At 38.8% G+C, this 18,217-nt stretch overlaps 1 protein-coding gene across 1 annotated transcript in view; it reads right to left on the bottom strand.

The window, feature by feature from the left end:
• KCNH4 (potassium voltage-gated channel subfamily H member 4) overlaps nucleotides 1-18,217 on the bottom strand; it is a 1,657,012-nt gene that overhangs the window by 652,035 nt on the left and 986,760 nt on the right. Inside the window, exon 9 of the mRNA XM_044054725.1 lies at nucleotides 13,156-13,355. Coding sequence (XP_043910660.1) covers nucleotides 13,156-13,355 — 200 coding nt within the window. The remainder of the gene's footprint in view (nucleotides 1-13,155; nucleotides 13,356-18,217) is intronic.

Genomic DNA, 18,217 nt, shown 5'->3' with positions numbered 1-18,217 from the left:
TCATCTACTTCAGTCCTGACCCCTTGTTACTGTTAAACTGTTGCTGTAATCTCATCTGCAGAAATGTAGCTGATCTTTGCATCTGAATTTGGCACTGCCTTCTTAATAGAGGGCATATCTTCCAGGTTTAGAAGATCCATAAAGCATTTTTTCTACTTCTGAACGATGTTGCCAGTCAAGGTCAGCATTTCTTCATCCATAACAAGAAAGAACTGTAAAAACTCCCCCTTGAATTACCAGCTTTCAGGAACTCTTTGAGGCCATACAAAAGTCATTCTTCATGGCCTAAGTAAATTCCTTCCACAGGTGGGCTTTTACTTTCATAACTGTTGCTGCTGCTGCCTTTTGAGCTGTTAGTACCTGTCAGTCAAATCTGGAGTTCACCTTTCTAGTATTTCTAGGAAAGCTTTTTATTAACTCAGTGGTGTCATTCATTGATGCTGTCCATCAGCATTCCTTGGACTGCCACCACGACAAGCACTGGCTTCAGCTCCTGAAGTCCTAAACAAGATCAGTCAGATTCTACAACCCCAATTTTCCTTAGATGTAGGATAAGCTCTTGTGGAGCTGAGACCTGAACTTATACTGTATAGAAGCAACTGTAGGTGCTTCCAGGGCACCTTCACTGCATGTATGGATTTCCTGGGTTTATCTAGCTGTTGTTCTGAACATCTGACCCAACTCACTGTCAAGTGATGATCACCTGACAGCACTGCATCTCTCTTGACTCAGATGTCTAGAACACAATGCCTCAGGTCTGGTAACAGTACTAGAATACAAATTAAGATACATTATGAAATATAAACAATTCAATATTTGTTTCGGGATGCAGTTCAACAGCTTAATTTGCAAACAGCAGTAACCTACATAGCATGATAGTATGGCTTTATAAATGAGTTCTCTCTCTAGGGTCATAAAAATATGTGCATGTGGTTTCATTGTGTAAGTGATCCTTTAATGCCTTTTTAAAGGCTAACACTATTTGTTGATTTTTAACTTCATTAAGCAGCTTGTTCCAAATCTCTGTATCAATTTTTGAGAAGGTCCTTTCTCCTAACAAGATTTTCTTCCTTATAGCTACATAAAATGCAACTTTGTTCTCTTAGTAGCAATTTCTTTCTCATGGGGGCAGTAAACAAGCTTCAAAATTTTAAATCATAGAGTACTAAGCAAGAGGGAGGCATGGAAAGAAACAAAGAAACAGCTAGGGTGAGGAGAAGGGGACAGCTGCCCTGGGCACAGAGTGTTATGGGATGCCCTGGGCACAAAGTGCTAGGGAATGCACAATAGTTAGTCTCCAGTGCAATGTAGGCATCTAGAAATGAATGCTAGTATTTCATTTGTGGTCAGAAGTGAAGTGCTTAGCACTCTATAAGTGGCATAAACTATAGCAACTGCTTGCTACAAATGGAATAAGGAGTTTGCTATAGATTAAAACAAAAGAAGATTTTTTTTCTTTTACAACTTTGAGTGATCCATGAGTGGTATAAACTGTGGTAACTGCTTACTGCTTACTACAAATGCATCAAGCAGTTTGCTACAGTTTAAAGAAAGAACAAGAGTATGTATGTATGCATGTATGTATGCATGTATGCATGTATGTATGCATGTATGTATGTATGCATGTATGCATGTATGTATGTATGCATGCATGTATGTATGTATGCATGTATGTGTGTGTATGTATGTATGTATGTATGCATGCATGTATGTATGCATGTATGTATGTATGTATACATGTATGTATGTATTTATTTATTTGTTTATTTATTGTGGCACTTCAAGCTTTACAGGAGGTGCCAGATTGCGGTTTGGCCCCAGGTGCCAGAATAGCTAGCTACCCCTCTGTTAGTCATGTTTTTTTTAGGATCAAATAATCACAGGAAAAGAGAAAAAGCTGGAGAAGAATGCAGATTTCTGATTTATGCCACATTAGAAAGTCCTCCTAGGTTGCCAATGAAAATAGAAAAATTGGCATTTGTACTTAGAGTGCTTATTTAAAAAAAACAGTTTATGCTCAATAACAAAAATATTAAAAATAAATTAAAAATAAAATAATACACAATCAGATATTTAACACTTAAAACAAATAAGGGTTGCGCTGTGGTGCTCAGAATGGCTTTTGAATAAGATTTGGAACTACAACTGCTCTTTAACAACTGATAATATCTACAACAACATAACCAGAGGGCATATCACAGCCAGTGTATTCACAGACATAATCAGAGCCTTCAAAACTGTTGACCACTCCTCCTACTTAATATATTAGGCAAGTTTAGCTTTGAGCCTAACTACCTGCTTTTAGAGATACCTGCAAAACTAAAATTTCTCAGTCAGTTTGCCATCTTCTCTGACACAGAATCAGATAATTGTTGTATACTACAAGGGACAATATTAGTTTATCAATGATGTCACTTCACACCTGTTACATTTAGTAATACTTTACACTGATGATACACCATCAATCAAGTCTCATAAGTTAGTAAAAGAGCTAGAAAACTTCCATCAATTATATATGCAGGCAAATAAAATAAACTGTAAGAAATCAGATGTGATGCAATCAACTAATGCTGCTCCTCCCCCTGGACAGAGAAAGCACTAAACTAATTCCCAAAGATGGTTTAGGCAACATCTTTCCCATGCAGATTCAAAAAGATACCTTCATCTCCTTATTGATTCCACAGTTTTCTTTAAAGTGCACATTGACACGACACATAAAACTCTCAGAATTAAAATGTTGCTGCAGTGTCACATCTTCTATCACATGATGCATGCCCAACCATTGCAAGGAACATACTTAGAGTAAAATACGGACTCCTGACTATACCACACACTTTTCAGTCTGCAAGATGGTCTTACTACAGAAAACTGTTAATAAAATGCATTCAGCATGTGCACTGACTCACCACTGGAAGCTCATAAACAGATTTCACCGGCTACCTATCAGTATCAGAGCCACCTTCATGTTTGATACCTTGCTACACAAAATATTAAAATTACAATGTTGCTTGCCTTTGCACAGCAAATTAATGCTCAAGACTGTAACATACTCCCTCAGAAGTAACAGCGACAAAGCCTTACTGCTAAAATGACCACCATCACCTCTAACTATAGGTTAAAAGGCTTTCTCAAATATTGGGCTTCATCCCAAAATTGCATCCCTGAAAGTATTCACACATACACAGGAAGCATTGTCTGCTTTCAAAACTAAACTGAATGAGCATGTATTCAAACAGAATGTGGTCAAATGCTTTAGAGACAAAGGATTATAAATCTCAGGTATGGATATCAGATTATTCTTTTTAAAAAAATTTGAAATTTTTGGAAAATTCTTTTCAAAAATACATGGTGGTGCAGTGGTTAACATTGTCATCTCACAGTAAGAGGTTCTCCGGTTTGATTCTAGGCTGGGGTGCCTTCTGTGCGGAGTCTGCATGTCCTCCCTGTGTTTTTGTGGGTTTCCTCTTGCTACTCCGGTTTCTTCCTACATTCCAAAGACATTCATCCAGAATGTTTCTCCATGGGCCTTTGCTGAAAATAGGCTTTGTCCTAGTCGGAGTTTCCCGGTCAACAAATGTTAAATAAATAAATTCTAGTTGTGGAGAATCCAGGCAGCAGACAATAATTAAACTGTAGACATTCTGTAAAGGATATCATAAAAACATTGTAAATATTCCCTTGTAAAAATAATTGATAGGTTTGCAGTGGCAGATCCAGGAATTTGCAAGGGGGGGGGGTGCAATCTGGTTAGTTGAATACTGTGATGGAAGCGGGAAAGTGGGACATTGGGTTTAGTGGTTGTGAAAAGATTACCTTAAGAAGCTATGACTACATGTTAATACTTATAGTCAGAAGATAGGTGCAAAAAAAAATTAACGTCGTTAAAATATTTCTGTCCATGATATATGCTAAATAAAATACAGTCTCTATATGTGTCATCTTGATGAGATTTTGTAAAAACAGTGTCCACCTCGTGAAGGTAGTCACCAAGACATGGATGAATTCAATTCCAGCAATAGTACACTCCTTTGCTTGCTGAATTTATCCTCTCTCCACTTGGATTCTCTATACAGTCTGACTTATGCAACTTTAAATTAACTTATCTACACTGTTTGAACCAGTGTCATGTCTCTAATATGGTTTGTGCCAAGTCTTAAAATGGAGTACTTTTGTAAATTCAAGATCATAAAACCAGCTAGATGTAATGGCATACAAGAAAAAAAGCCCAGGCTACAACTCAGGCAATTGAAGTTCTGTTAGCAGCTCAGGTGCTTTTTGCAGCTAATGCATGGAAGGGGTGACATGGTTTAGCCAGCTCACCTCTCTGAAGGGGGCTACATGGAGTGTATGTCCATGGTGCACAGCCCCACACTACATTCCTTGGTGATAACTGTGGACCACATGGGAGAATTGGCTTCAAAGGGGGGTAGCCCTGAAGCATTACATCACCATTTGAGCAAGTGGCATATCCCTGGCAATGCCCATTGCAAGCCAAACAGTGAGCAAGTTGCCAGGCAAAAGCTGTGGTCAGAAGACCAAAAAATAAAACCATTTGCCAGTGCATGAATGACATGCCTGTTCCTGGTCCACTCACACCTCACGTCCAAGGAATGAATGAGCCACAGGGCTTTCATCAAGGAAAATGAATGTATCAGTATGACAGCCTTAGATGCTCAGTGAAGGAATGAACTATCACCTTCAAGGAATGAGTGAGCCATACTGCTTTCAGCAAGGGGGAATGCATGCATCAGTATGGTGGCCATGAGAAAAACAAGATGGCAAGTAAAGGAATAAAGCTAAAGCTGAGTGAAAAACAAAAACAGGCTCTATGTTACTTTTCAGCTTTACTGTTCTGTTTCTGCAACTGTAAAATAGTAAAAAAAATGAGGAACTCGAAGAAAAAGTTGCTTACTGGAATTATTCATCATATACTGGATGTACAACCTACTGCCAAAATGCAACATATTTTTTAACTGCATTTCTCCACAAAACAATATTAAGTGAGAGCATGAAGGTACTTGACTGGCATATAAATTCATTAAAACATATCAGATTTCCCTCTTTTGTCCTTTGCTTGTATATATAAACTATATAGCAGTTGCAAATGGTTTGTCTACAATACTTTTACTAATGTATACAGAAGGACTGGTATCTTTACATCAGCTCAAAGAGGTTGAGCAATAATTACAGTTAAGTGCTCACAGTCAATAACAAGAATTGTATTCTTTGCCATGGTACCAAGAAGGCTGTACAGCTAAGAGGGAGTGCAACTAGAGTATTAAATTAGAATGCAGTGGGTGTGAGGGACAGCGGGAACACTATAACTTTAAATAAAAGAAGGCAGATGTGCTGCAAGGGGTGAGACACTGGAACTTAACACCAATTAATGCAGCCCAAAAGTCATCATAGCTTCATATTAGAAGAATCAATTGGTGTAGAACACTAACAATTACAGATTTAAACTAAAAAGAGGGGGTGTTGCACTGTGCTTATGATATTATATATCTGTAACTTGTATGATGCTTAAGTTAGAACAACTTCAAATTAGAGGTGGTAAACGAATCATAGTACTTATAGCAGTACTGGTTAATATAAAGGGAACTGACACAGCAGAAATTAGAAAGAGCAGAAATTAATTTGTTTTCCTCTTTTCTGTTTCTAGACCCCTCCAGTTTTATATCCAGTTTTGTATACTTAAGTGAGCTTGCCGCCTGTCAACGTTTTCTTCAACATAAGGTGCTTTACGCTCTGTTGTAGCTCACTCAAAATTGAAATAAGGCAGTGCAAACATGGTTGCATTTATTTATTTAACTGGCTAAGACCCAGAAGGGGCAAATGGTTCTTACATGAGAAGACACAAGGACATTATTGTGATTAAATAACTCGGTATACATGTGGGGTATCAAACTCAGGCCATTAAAGCACTATTTATCAGCAGCAAGTTACTTTAACCGTAAAGCCATAATTATTCATAACACATCCTGCAACCTGACATCTTAAAGAAAGACTATAGTGGAATAGTGAAACACTGCAGGTTCATATTAAGTTAAGCAAATCTGCACTGTTTTATTTCATAATTTATTTGTTCAGATATTATGAGTGGACTGGACCCAAGGTCATTTTTCATCTAAGACTTGTTATAATGTAAAATAAGCTAATACACAGTGCTGCCAGTAGCAGACAAGTAGAAGTACAACTAGTAAATAAGTATATAACATTAGTTGCAGGCTTGTAAATGTAAACCAGTCCCAATTGTGTAATACAAGTAAAGGCAGAGTCAAGAAACAACTGATAGCAATAGCAATCTTATTTTGTTAAGTGAACAGTAAGAACAGCTGCACTTCAGCTCATTAAAACAGAATCTGGCAAGATTAGACTTAGATTTGAATTCATAACTTGAGGATAAGTTTCTAATAACAACTGACAGCAAATTTCAAACTATTAGATCACAAACTAAGCAGGACTTGGTATAACATTCTAAATAACTGTAGTGGCATTTGTGTTTGCATAGTTGGTGAGCTAGAGATGGAATGGTTTATTATTTAAGAGTTGAGGGTGAACTTTTACAGGTTAGGGAATTGCAAGCTAGATTCCCCCCAAGTGACTGGGAGAATTTTAGCTTTGGGGAGTAAGACACAGAGGTGTTCATGTTTGAGAGCTTGTACAAGAGATCTACAGATATTTTTATGGGACAACATACAGTCAGTTGTAGGTGGAGAAGGGTATGTCAGTGAAGAGTGGTGAGACACATTCTAGAGTAGATAATAATACCCTCTTGGGTATAATTGCCCAGGCTTCTGATGTTATCATATGGGATATCTCACATTAAGTTCTGAAATTAAGAGTTGTACCAGAGTCTCTGGGACAAGCAGTAGGTTTAGGGTCTGTTGATAAACTGACATATGCCTGATGGATCCCAGCTTCATTTCCCATGTTTCCCTATGGGATACATTCCCCAGGGATTACAAATGAGCAGTGAAAGACTGAGTCCACAAGAATTTGGGAGGCCCACCCAAATCTAGGGTCAGCTCTGGGACTACCTGGCAGAAGCGCTGGGGATTTAGGAGGTGGGTAGGCACAGTAACAGAGGACAACTAGAAGACTAAGCATAGCTGGGGACGGAAGGAATTTCAGCCCTACAAAAGTTTCATACTACTTGCTATATAATCCCCTAATGCTGATGCATATTAATAATGTTAATTTCATACTCAAGTGTATATTATTAAGACTGTATAATATTATGTTTATATGCAATTTTATATATTTTACTATCAACTTATGTTAGCGTCCAGTATTAGCTATGCACTGGCCACATTTAATTTGTATTTACTATATTTGCAAGACATGTGACTTTTTATAAAATATGTTGTACACTACACACTCTGAATATAATATAACTACTTTTGTGACTGAAAAGGGTCTCAGGACCAGCAATTAGCAAATAAAATACAATAAAGCACCAAAAACAGTGTCGTAATAGACCCGCTTTGCCAGGCCATACGGGTATGATATAGGATTGCTATCATTATTTAAATATGAATATTTTATTCTGGTTCATAGGTTCATAGGTTCATACTAGGGGCTATGCCCCCTAGGGCATTTAAGCCTAGCCCCAGGTGACTGTGTGTGACTTTTACCCCGATGATGAGATACTATATTAGTGTGCTGTGCCTGTCCAGCAGTGATACAAGAGATGATTCCCAGGTGAAACCCATAATCTCCCATCCCACTTCAAGATTTCTCTTGAACAGAGTCAGTGAGTCAGGTGAGGGTCTGGCCTCACATGGACTGGTTGATCTGTTCCATAGTTCCATCTGGATGATGAGTCTCTGGGTGATGCATTCCTATCCTAGGTATCCGTGTTATTTTAGTCTTCTCTTGGCTCTGGTGGATTGGATTTTTTGGATTTTGGAGGTGGAGCATGTCCATGAGCATGGTTGGGAATGGCGGTGTGGACCTTAGCCAGATCACCCAAGAAGAAGCAGAAGGTATGTGACTGAATAGAGCTGGAGTTCCAGTCGGGCATTTGCATGATGTTTGAGCATTTCCCTTATTGTTTTTTTTTTTAACTCTTTTTTGGGGTCTTTCCAGCAGAGGTATCGTAGGTAAGATTCTGAATGGGGGAGTACATTGGTCTAAGTGGTTGTACGTCTAAGTACATCTAATCCAATGACCTCCACTGGTCCCTGATCTGATCATGAATCCCTTGAAGGTCTTCCCAACCACTTTGGCAATGTGAAGTGATGTGGAACCTCTGTGAATCAAAGGTGTCAAGGAGGTCAATGTCAACTTCTGTCCCTTTCTTTTTCCATTCCGTTTAATGGATTACCACCTATGTGGTACTAGGGGTTATTATTTTATACCTGCTTTTTCCACTATACATTTTTTATACATTTTTTTCTTTATGGCTCTGGCATGAGTATCTGGCATCCTGAGAGAGTTTCTGTCTCTCTTGTCTCTGTGTCTGTCAACGTGTCCTGATGTCATTTGCAATCATCTTCTGCAGTTTTCAGCCATCTTTCCCCCCCGTATAAATCAATCAGGCACTTCACTTCAAAATAAATGCTTAACAAGAGGGGGCCCAGGACTGGAGGACCTGTGCCTCAACCCGGCTGAGAGTCTGTAGTGTCTGACACATCAAGCCAGTTTGTGTGTTCTGTCCCTGTGACCAGTTTGTTTACATCTGCTGGACATCTTTTCACTCTAAGCTGGTGAAGCTTTTCTATGATGCTATGGTGGGGTATTGGGGTGTGTTACTAACGCTTTAGTTCAAGAGGAGCTGTGTGAACTGCTTTCACCTCTCAATCATCCTTAGTGACTGTTTCCAAAAAAAACAAAGTTTTCAAGAGGCAGGATCTGCCCTTGACAAAGGTCCGCTAAATCTGGTTAGGATGGAGTGTCTGTAGGTCCCCAACGTTCTTTATTATTGAGTTCCTCCTAGACCTTCAGACAAGGCACCGACATAGAAGCAAATTTCCAGGGTCTCAGACCACATGCCCCTTAACCATGTGGTCACAGTCCGCATATCAGTGGGCAGCAGATTAAACTGATAGTGCTTCTGTAGAGGTTTTAAACAGCAGCAGCGGGTTTAGTTTAGTTCAGCACAGCATGTACCCCGTTTCCTCATTGAGCCGTTTCCACCGTTTGGAGAGAGCAGCTCTCAAGTGCCATCTCTGGTGGCTGGGAGGCTGAGAGAGCAGGGATCTGGTGGGACTCTGAAGGGTGGGGGAGGGGGAGGGCAGGAGAGGGAATTTTGAACTTTTGTTGGCACAGTATGTGGTTTGCTGGTGTTTTATCATTTTTTTTTAATTCATCAGCCTGACCTGAGAGTTTTGGGGAGTTGGACTAAGGTTGAGCACACAAAGGCTTTAAGTTGGCTTTTTTTATCTTCTTTGCTTTTTTTAGTTTTTTTTGTCTTTTTGTTGGCCTTGGATGATTTTATGAGTGATATTTGTTTTTTTATTTGTGTGGATAGTTTGCCTTGTTTAGGTTGTTTGCTCTGTCATGTAGTATCTTTTGTTTGTGTCTGTGTATTGTTATGGTCAGGTTTGTCAGACCCCCGCCTGGGTGGCTGGGGTCAGGTCTTTGATTTTATTAGGGGATTGTTTGATCCATACATTCCTGGTGGCTTTGAGAAGGCATTTGTAAAGGTGGTCCAGCAGGTGAGGGCTTTGTAGGGGCCTCAGCAGTCTTTTTGAGTGGTACCATTCTTGAAGAAAGTGAAGTTGTTTGATTGACCACTCAGTCTTAAGACTTTGTGAAATTGCTTGCGAGTGGGATGTGGTTGCATGTGAGATTAATTTATGGGCCGGGATGTGAATCTCCAGTGATATTGTTATGGTGTGGTGATTTTTGTGAGGGAGGTACTGATAGTATGGAGGGGTTTGTCCCCATGTTTGTGGTGATCAGGTCTAGTTGTTCCATAGCATTTGAGTTTATGAACTCAAGGAACCTTTGGGCTAGGTGTTGGGGTATGAGTAATGTTCCCAGTCTATGTTTGTTGGTGGTTGAAGTCTGTTGTTAGATGCATTGTGGAGACATTTTCAGTTCACCCAATATATTGTGGAAGGCTGTGTTCCAGAAGGTGGTGGTGGTATTCAACAAACTGAGAGGCAGTTTTAACATGGTTAATTGCACCTGGATGGTCTCCACGTCATGAGCTCCCACCTCATCACATCAGAGCCTTTTCAAGAGACCATTATATTTTTAATGCAACCAACTTTCTACATTGAATGCAGGTTATGTATAGAAATGTGCTGTTTCCTTTCTTCTTAGTTGTACAACACAGAGGCATTCAAATAAAACTGCCTAAATAATGTTGCATTGTAAAATATGACTATTAAAGCTCTTCTACATTAAATAAACACCAGGAATCGAGAATGTGGGAAAGTGAGAAAAAAACAGCAGTGAGAAATCAAACGAGAAATCAAACGAAAATGAGACAAATGTGCCAGAGGCAGAAACTTACGTTGCATTGGTAACAGACAACCACGCTGAAATGTCTGCCATTTGCAGTTGGCGTTTAGATATGGGTAGATGGTACCACTTACGGAAGTGTCATTTTTTTTTTAATATTTCACTAAATACAGTCTCCACGTTACAATCTGAGATATAGGTTTTGGAATTATTTGGGGACAACTGCCCAGAAGAGTAGTGGTAGGGTGAGTACAGGGAGTGAAACATAATGACTAGTTTTTGATATTAAAACATGCATTACTGGTTCCAGCTGTGTTAATCCAGGCAGAAAACGAATGTAGTAACACTGGCAGGAGGTAAACAATTACAGACTCGTCTGCAGATCCATTCTACCCGAAGGACGTGTATGGGACACTGTGGCAAGAAACACTGCGAGAGTAGCTCTGTTTCTTAGATACATCTGCCCCAAATCAATTATCTCTGATTTCAGGATGGGGAGTAGGTTAACTGTATGGTGACTCTTGCTTTTAATCCTAATTTTTGTATCTCTGCTAAATATGGAAAAAAACTGTTACTGGAAACTGTGGACAATTTCCAACACATGGGATAGAGCCCTCTCTCCAGTGGGAAGTTTTCTGTCATCACACTTCACTTGCCATACTTAATGTGCCTTCTGTAGCAAACTGTAGTAATGCCTGTTGTCAGCCACAGAATAAAACATCTTTTTTACTCAAACTTGTTTTGTACACAATGATAGTAATAATAAAAAAAACTATATTACTGCATTTTAAACCAGAACAGACTCTGCATAAATTTATACTGTTGTAGTTAGCGTGCCAAACAAAGCACTCTCTCAAATGTACTGCTTGGCACCTTGAAAATTGGACTTCAGTAAAATAAAAAACTTAAATTACCTTGATGTGGATCACTGGCTCACACTCAGCAGCACTTTCAAAGTAGTTTGTTGAACTGTTATTTTTACTTTAAAATTAGATTGTCTTCTGTCTGACAGACAGTTACTAAACTTTTACCCGACTGCTATCACAGCTCTCTTCAACCTGCCTAAATTACAATGGAGATCCAGTTGGAAAAGGATCATTATAAAAAAAAAAAATCATCTGACTGCAGCCTCGAATTGCATCTCCGTGTAGGCGTGTTTGGTGACAGGATTAAAGACGCACCTTATTTAAAAAAAAAAAAACAAGTTTAAAAAGGGGCTGGAGCACGCCCTTCCACCCATGCCTAAATCCATCAATGGTTTGTCATTAAGATGTTACTGGATTGTGAAGGACTCTCTTATTCCCTTGATACTGTAACTATTAAAATGTAAACTTGAACCTTACTGTGTGTATGTATACTTATTGTATGAATGTATGTATGTATGTATGTATGTATGTATGTATGCACACTCATGTCTGATTTGTTTACGAATTCTGTTCTTTTTGTGAGTCACGAGCTTGGCAAAAAAGGATCGGTTGTCCAATCCACTTACCCAGTTAACAAATAACTAACTAAATAAATAAATAATTAAGATTAGCTACTTAAAATCCAGATGAAACAACAAAAAAATATAAATACTGGAAATGTAATATAGAATAGCTGCTCATATAAAACTGTCAAATGGTTGCCCAAAACAATGCAGCATAGTTGATGCAATATCTGCGCTCCAAATATGACAAACTACTGTAACGTCATTACACACATGAATGCTTGATATAATTCTACAGTAACTCAGTGACCTCAGTATAACCTTGAAAGGAGGTTATATTTTCTTTCTCTCACTTCTATGTGGCTGACGTATGAAGGAAAAGCATGCTATTTTCAAACTACAATTTAATCAGTCACTCACCAACATGTTCATTTGAGCAAACTTTTTCTCTCTTGAAACATTTTACCTAATTACAGTATTATAAAAACAACAATAATGCTAGTTGAAATGTTACTCTACCGGGTTTATATGAAACATCTGTGTAGTCATTATTCCTTACATAGATAAAGGGTCACTGGCTGGAAGTATACAAGATTGTTGTTTAGAAAATGCTTAAATGCATATAATACTAAACAGACTGCTAACCCACAGTTTGACTTATTCAGTTGTATGACAAATCAAGGACAAAGTAAACGCAGGAATAAAACATTCTGTACATAGAACTGAGGCTTATAAATGTGGCACTTATAAACTGGGCAGTTTATACATGGAATAAAAACCCATGTAAAGGTACTTGAAAATGTGACCATTTGTAGAAAATGCAGAAGTATTTTACTGCAGGCAAGACACTTGAAAAAAACATATAATTTACAACTTGCCTTATTGTATCACTTACAAATTATTTTGCACAGTATTAATGTTTAATGTTCGTTAGTACACAGTGGCACTTGTAAACACTTATTCTGTAAGCTATAATCTTTTTTCCAATATAAAACAACCTGACTTTATTTCTTTTCAATATATGGCATCTCTTACTTTGGTCTGCATTTGAGTTTATCAGACAAATTTCAGGATTGTCACTGAACAGTACAATATGACCACTAATGAATAAAACAGATCGTGACAGATCTAGAAGTAATGACTGTATTAGATAGTAGTGGCTACCAAGAAAATGCCAACTAATTGATTTTAAAGCCAATTAAGTGAAATGCTGTTTGAGGGCCTAAGGGAGAAACCCCCCCACAAAAGCTAAGTTACTACATAAAATCATGCTTTTCAAGAAAACTGTGTGTTTATATTCAATGTCTTACCTCATTTGCATCAATGCCATTATTAACGGACCATGTTGTCTGAAAGTATTCCAACATTCTCTGTTTAAGATGCTGGGAGAGGCGATGAACTCGTATGAAATCTTTCAGGTCTTTCATCCGTGTATGGTAAAAGGAACGTCGGGAATACATTCGTTGGATGATTGCAGTCACATTGCCAAAAACTACAGCATGCATCAAAGCTGCAAATAATGGTGACAGTGATAAGTGCAGCAAACTTACATACCTCCTTAGTGCCAGGCAATTTAACAGTTCTAAAACAAGCATTTGTCATTGATGCATTTTATGGTTCTATTACAGGTGGCGTGAAGAAATTGCGCTAGTTTGTAAAAGTCAGAACTACTACTTTCTAAAGAGAATGCTGGCGGTCCAGATCAGTAAACAATGCAAGGATGGATATCTAGCTAAATCCAAGTTTACCTCTGTAAACACAACTGCACAAATATTTTCCAGCATTTTTTCAGGTATATCTCCACAGGCAGCACTTTGAAAATCTAGAAATAAAAAGTTAAAAATAATGACTAGTTACACGGAGGTGCTCACAATATAAAATTTTAAATCTTGTAACCTTGGTAACTGCCAGCACTTTCTTGTCACATTTTAGACTACTCACCTCAGGTCTACATTGCCTAAACTAGAGCAGGGTTCTTGTGCAGCTTTTTTCTAAAGTGTGATTTATTTTCCTAGTATGCAAAAACACCTTTAAAGAAAATCTTCATTTTATAGACCTTGGTTTGATAAACTGTGGTATATCTATGGGTGGCCAAGGTGAGATTCACCATGCACCAGTTGTTCTTAGCACAGCATGACATCTGCTGTCTTTCCTTAGGAAATGACTGCTGATGCAGTTTCTGAGTGTGCACCAGCAGTTATTGTTTTGGATGAGTTCGCCCTCCTTTGACTTGGTGTAACAGTGGAATTGGTATATATAAGTTGGGGGTGTGAGTGTCACTGTCACATTCAGGGACAGCTTAATTTTTCACCATTTTGAGTTTCAAGCATTAGTTTTCAGCATATTGTTTCTTTGGTATTTTGACATTGAAGGCTCCATAGTAAAACTGCATACTGTGTGCCTGGGCATTTTATTATTTACATTACTCTGTCTCCTCCCTCTCACTGCTTGGTCATATAACAAAGGCACCTGTCACTTTAAACTGCACTATGCAGAGCTGCACTGGTTTTAGTGTCACCTGTCAGCTGCACATAGGTAATCCCTGATTGGTTCTGACCCCCCCCAACTTTCTTTTACCTTACCAGCAATTCAGCCCTAAACAGAAAAAAAAATGAAAGCGATTTCTGGCCACCCCTAAGCAAATCTGCCAAGGCATGTGATTTCCTGTTCAGATTTGTTACTGAAAGTCTGTTCCATATGTTAAACTAAAGTAGTAAAGGCTCAAAGCTTCCTTACCCCTCATATTGGCAGAGTGCAATTTAATAGCTCATCCTCCTTGCCCAGGACCTATCCCACTAATTTCCACACTCAGTTTTCCACCTCCCACTCATACACAATTCCTGCTTCATACTTCTTTCACCTAATCTCCTTCAAAGCTACCAAACCCCAACAACCCCACCTCAAACTTCCTAAATACCTCTCTAAATCCCCCATCCTGCTCATACTCCTCAGGACCAAGTGCATCCAGTCCCATTCCCTCTCACTGCATAAGTCCCATAACTTTTGCCAACACCTCCCACCCTCTCCTGTGCACTAATTAATGCCCAAAGCATATCTGACAAACTTAACCAGATATGCACTTTCCTTACAACCCATTCACCCAGTTTCACAGCTGTCACTGAAACATGGCTGAAATACAACAATCCTACTTTTTGACATCTACTTCCCTCCTACAAATACTTTCAAGACACAAGACCTGGGAGTACACAAGATGAGAGCACTCTTATTCTTTATAAAAACAACCTTAAACCAGCTATCATTGCTTAGACAAATGCCCCTCAAATAATGAACCTAACTGAATCCTTCTAAAACTTCCCTACTGGAAGAATAGTCACCTTCTAATAGTGGTAACCTACCTTCCTCCACCAGCCTCTGTTAACAAATTTAAATCCCTTATTCTTACTATCACATCATCTGCCTGCAACTATAAAAATATTGTTATCCTAGGTGATTTTAACCTGAACTACCAAGGTCCCATGAAAAATGACATTGCCTAATTCATAACCAATATCAACCTTATGCAGTTAGTCAATGACACTGCTCATCCAACTCTCTGAACCAACGACCACTCTCTCCTGGATCTGCTAACCACTAAGAGCACCCTCCCCACCATCTCCAATATATTTCTTCTTCCACTCTCATTCAGCAGCCATTCCTCAATAACCTTCCAAATTGTTCACCAGTCAACAAAATTGCCACCCAAACCAGTTACCTTCAGACCTAGATCCACCATTGGTACAGATAACCTCAGAAAATACCTAGCAAGTTTTGACTGGTTTCCCATTACCAACTTTCAGAACCCCAAATCAGCAGCAACAGCTCTTAAACATACCCTCAGTCAACTTCAAAACAAATTCTTCCCTCTCACACAGAGCCTTTTCAAATACAACAAAAAACCCTGGCTAATCACTGAACTGAAAGCTCTGCTCAAACTTGGGGACAATGCACTGTCTTCATGGAGACAAAACCCCTCACCAGAAAATCATAGTGCCTTTACAAAGACATGCATCTAGAGTGTTTCTCCCTGGGCCTCCTGTGAAAATGGGCTCTGTTCCAGTCAGACTTTCCCAGTAAACAAATGTTAAACAAATGAATAAAATTTACCTCCCTAAGTAATCTAGCTAAGCAAGCCATATTCAGTCATAAATCTAACTATTTTAAAAACAAACAACTTGCTCTGCTAGGCAAACCTAGATGTTTCTGGCTGGAAGTAAATCTTCTCACAGGACAAAAATCCACAGTTCTCACCTCCAGCCTTATCAACATCCACAGCAATCAAGGCCAACTCTAAACCTCTGACTTTCTAAAGGGATTCAGTCACCTACCTAGTACTGAAACCTCTACCTGTACCCCAACTCACCCAGCCACCCCTCCTTTTAGCCCTTCCTCTGTTTTAAGAAAATTACACACAAAGATATTGATCCCCTACTAGAAAACATATCCCTGGATGCACTCCCTGATGTAGGTGACCTACTCCCTTGGTTTATATCACTCTGCAAAGACTTTCTTACCACACCTCTTCTCCATATTTATAACCTCTAATTAACTCAAAATACAATGCCAGACATATGGAAAACTGCTCTTGTTAAACCCCTTCACAAACAGCCTCAGCCAGAAAATGCCTCCCACATCTGTCCTATCTCCCCCCTCTGTACACTAGGGAAAATATTTGAAAAATGAATCTACAACCAATTGCCCACTCACATCCAACAATATCATCTCTTCACTCTTAAACAACATGGACTCTGAAGTGGCTGAAGTACAAAAACAGCTTCATGGTCACTTAGAGATCTAATCCTTCTCAACATGGATAAAGGAAACCTTTCAGGAGCTGTCTTCTTTGACATTACCAAAGCTTTTGATCTTATTGACCCATTCCTGCCCCTACAATCTCTCCAAAAGTCAGGATTAGCCCCCCAAATGTCACCTGGTTCTAAAATTTTGTAACAAATTGGTATTTGAGAGACAAAACAAGCTAATCCTTACCATCCCCAGTGCCCATTATCAGAGGAGTGCCCAGGGATCCATAATCACACTGCTGTTGTTTCCAGTCATTTTTAACATACTACCCTCTGATCATGATCCTTTCTATCACTCTTTATACAGGTGACATGGTTATTCTTCAAACCGGTCTCTCACATTCATCTGTTCAAACCCAGCTTCATTCTGACCTCTACTGCCTTAATTCTTGGCTAAGTAACTATTAGTTACTCCTACACCCCTCCAAACCAAAAAACATGATATTTGGAACCTCACAAAAGCAGAAAAATAATACTGAAAAATCTAAACATTGAAAATCTCAGTGGCACCCCAACAGAAATGACCAGATCCTTTAAATACTCAGGTTTAGGGCTAGACCAGTCATTTTAACTTCCAAAGCCACACTGAAAACTCCAAAAAAAGATCTTTTCACTTTTATTCTGGTACTGGATGTCTGTCTCTTTCTCTTCACACCAACTAGTGTTGCAATAGTTCCTACTTCCTTCCACAGCAAATTTCTCTGTATATATGTATTCTTGAGTTACAGCAACAGATGTGAAAATGAGCACCCAGTTTTGCATCTACTACCCTACTCATGCAATGTTTACAACAGCTGCTTGTACATTATTTAAGCTGTGAAATGGTCTAACATGATCTTCTCATGGGCCATACTGCAGCTGCGATGAGAAGCAGCTCAACGTGCACATTTGTATGGCCACATGCACTGTTAATGAGTCTGAGGCACATTATGCATGCACTGCAAACAGTGTTGACTTGTTCATGATCACAGATATAACTTTTCTAAATTCATTTGTACTGCAGTTATTTCATTGTGTTTTTCAGATGCACCAACTGATCACATACCTGCTGCTTGGTATATGTGTTAACATAGTGTGTTGTGTCACAAAAGCAAAGGTTTGAAAGATTAGGGTAGAGGCAAATGATTTCACATATCTCTCATGCTCGCATGTTGAAAAAATATTTGACAAGTCTTGTAAATCTAGCAAAAAGCTCTATGAACTAATATATATATATATATATATATATATAGCATATACATAAACACACACACACACACACACACACACACACACACACACACACACACATATATATATATATATATACATATATCAGCAAAAGGGGTGATTGAGTATTCATTCAGTTAAATCTCAACTGAAATGTAAAGGGGCAAGCCCCCATGCACTTCCTGTTATTGAGGGCTGCACCCCACATACCTACACCACACTATTCCCTCTGCTTGTTATATCAAAAGATCAAGAGATCAAACAGCACTGGGGAAAAGTATCTAAACCCAAATGTCCAAAGATCTCACATTAAGTCCAATCCTGTATGTTTTCCAGAGTGTGAATAGAAAAAAAAAACGACCTG

This window comes from Protopterus annectens, chromosome 13.part0 (genome assembly GCF_019279795.1).
Source record: "Protopterus annectens isolate FY-2018-M chromosome 13.part0, PAN1.0, whole genome shotgun sequence".
Taxonomy (NCBI): Eukaryota; Metazoa; Chordata; order Ceratodontiformes; family Protopteridae; genus Protopterus; species Protopterus annectens.
This window is presented reverse-complemented; position numbering and strand designations above follow the sequence as displayed.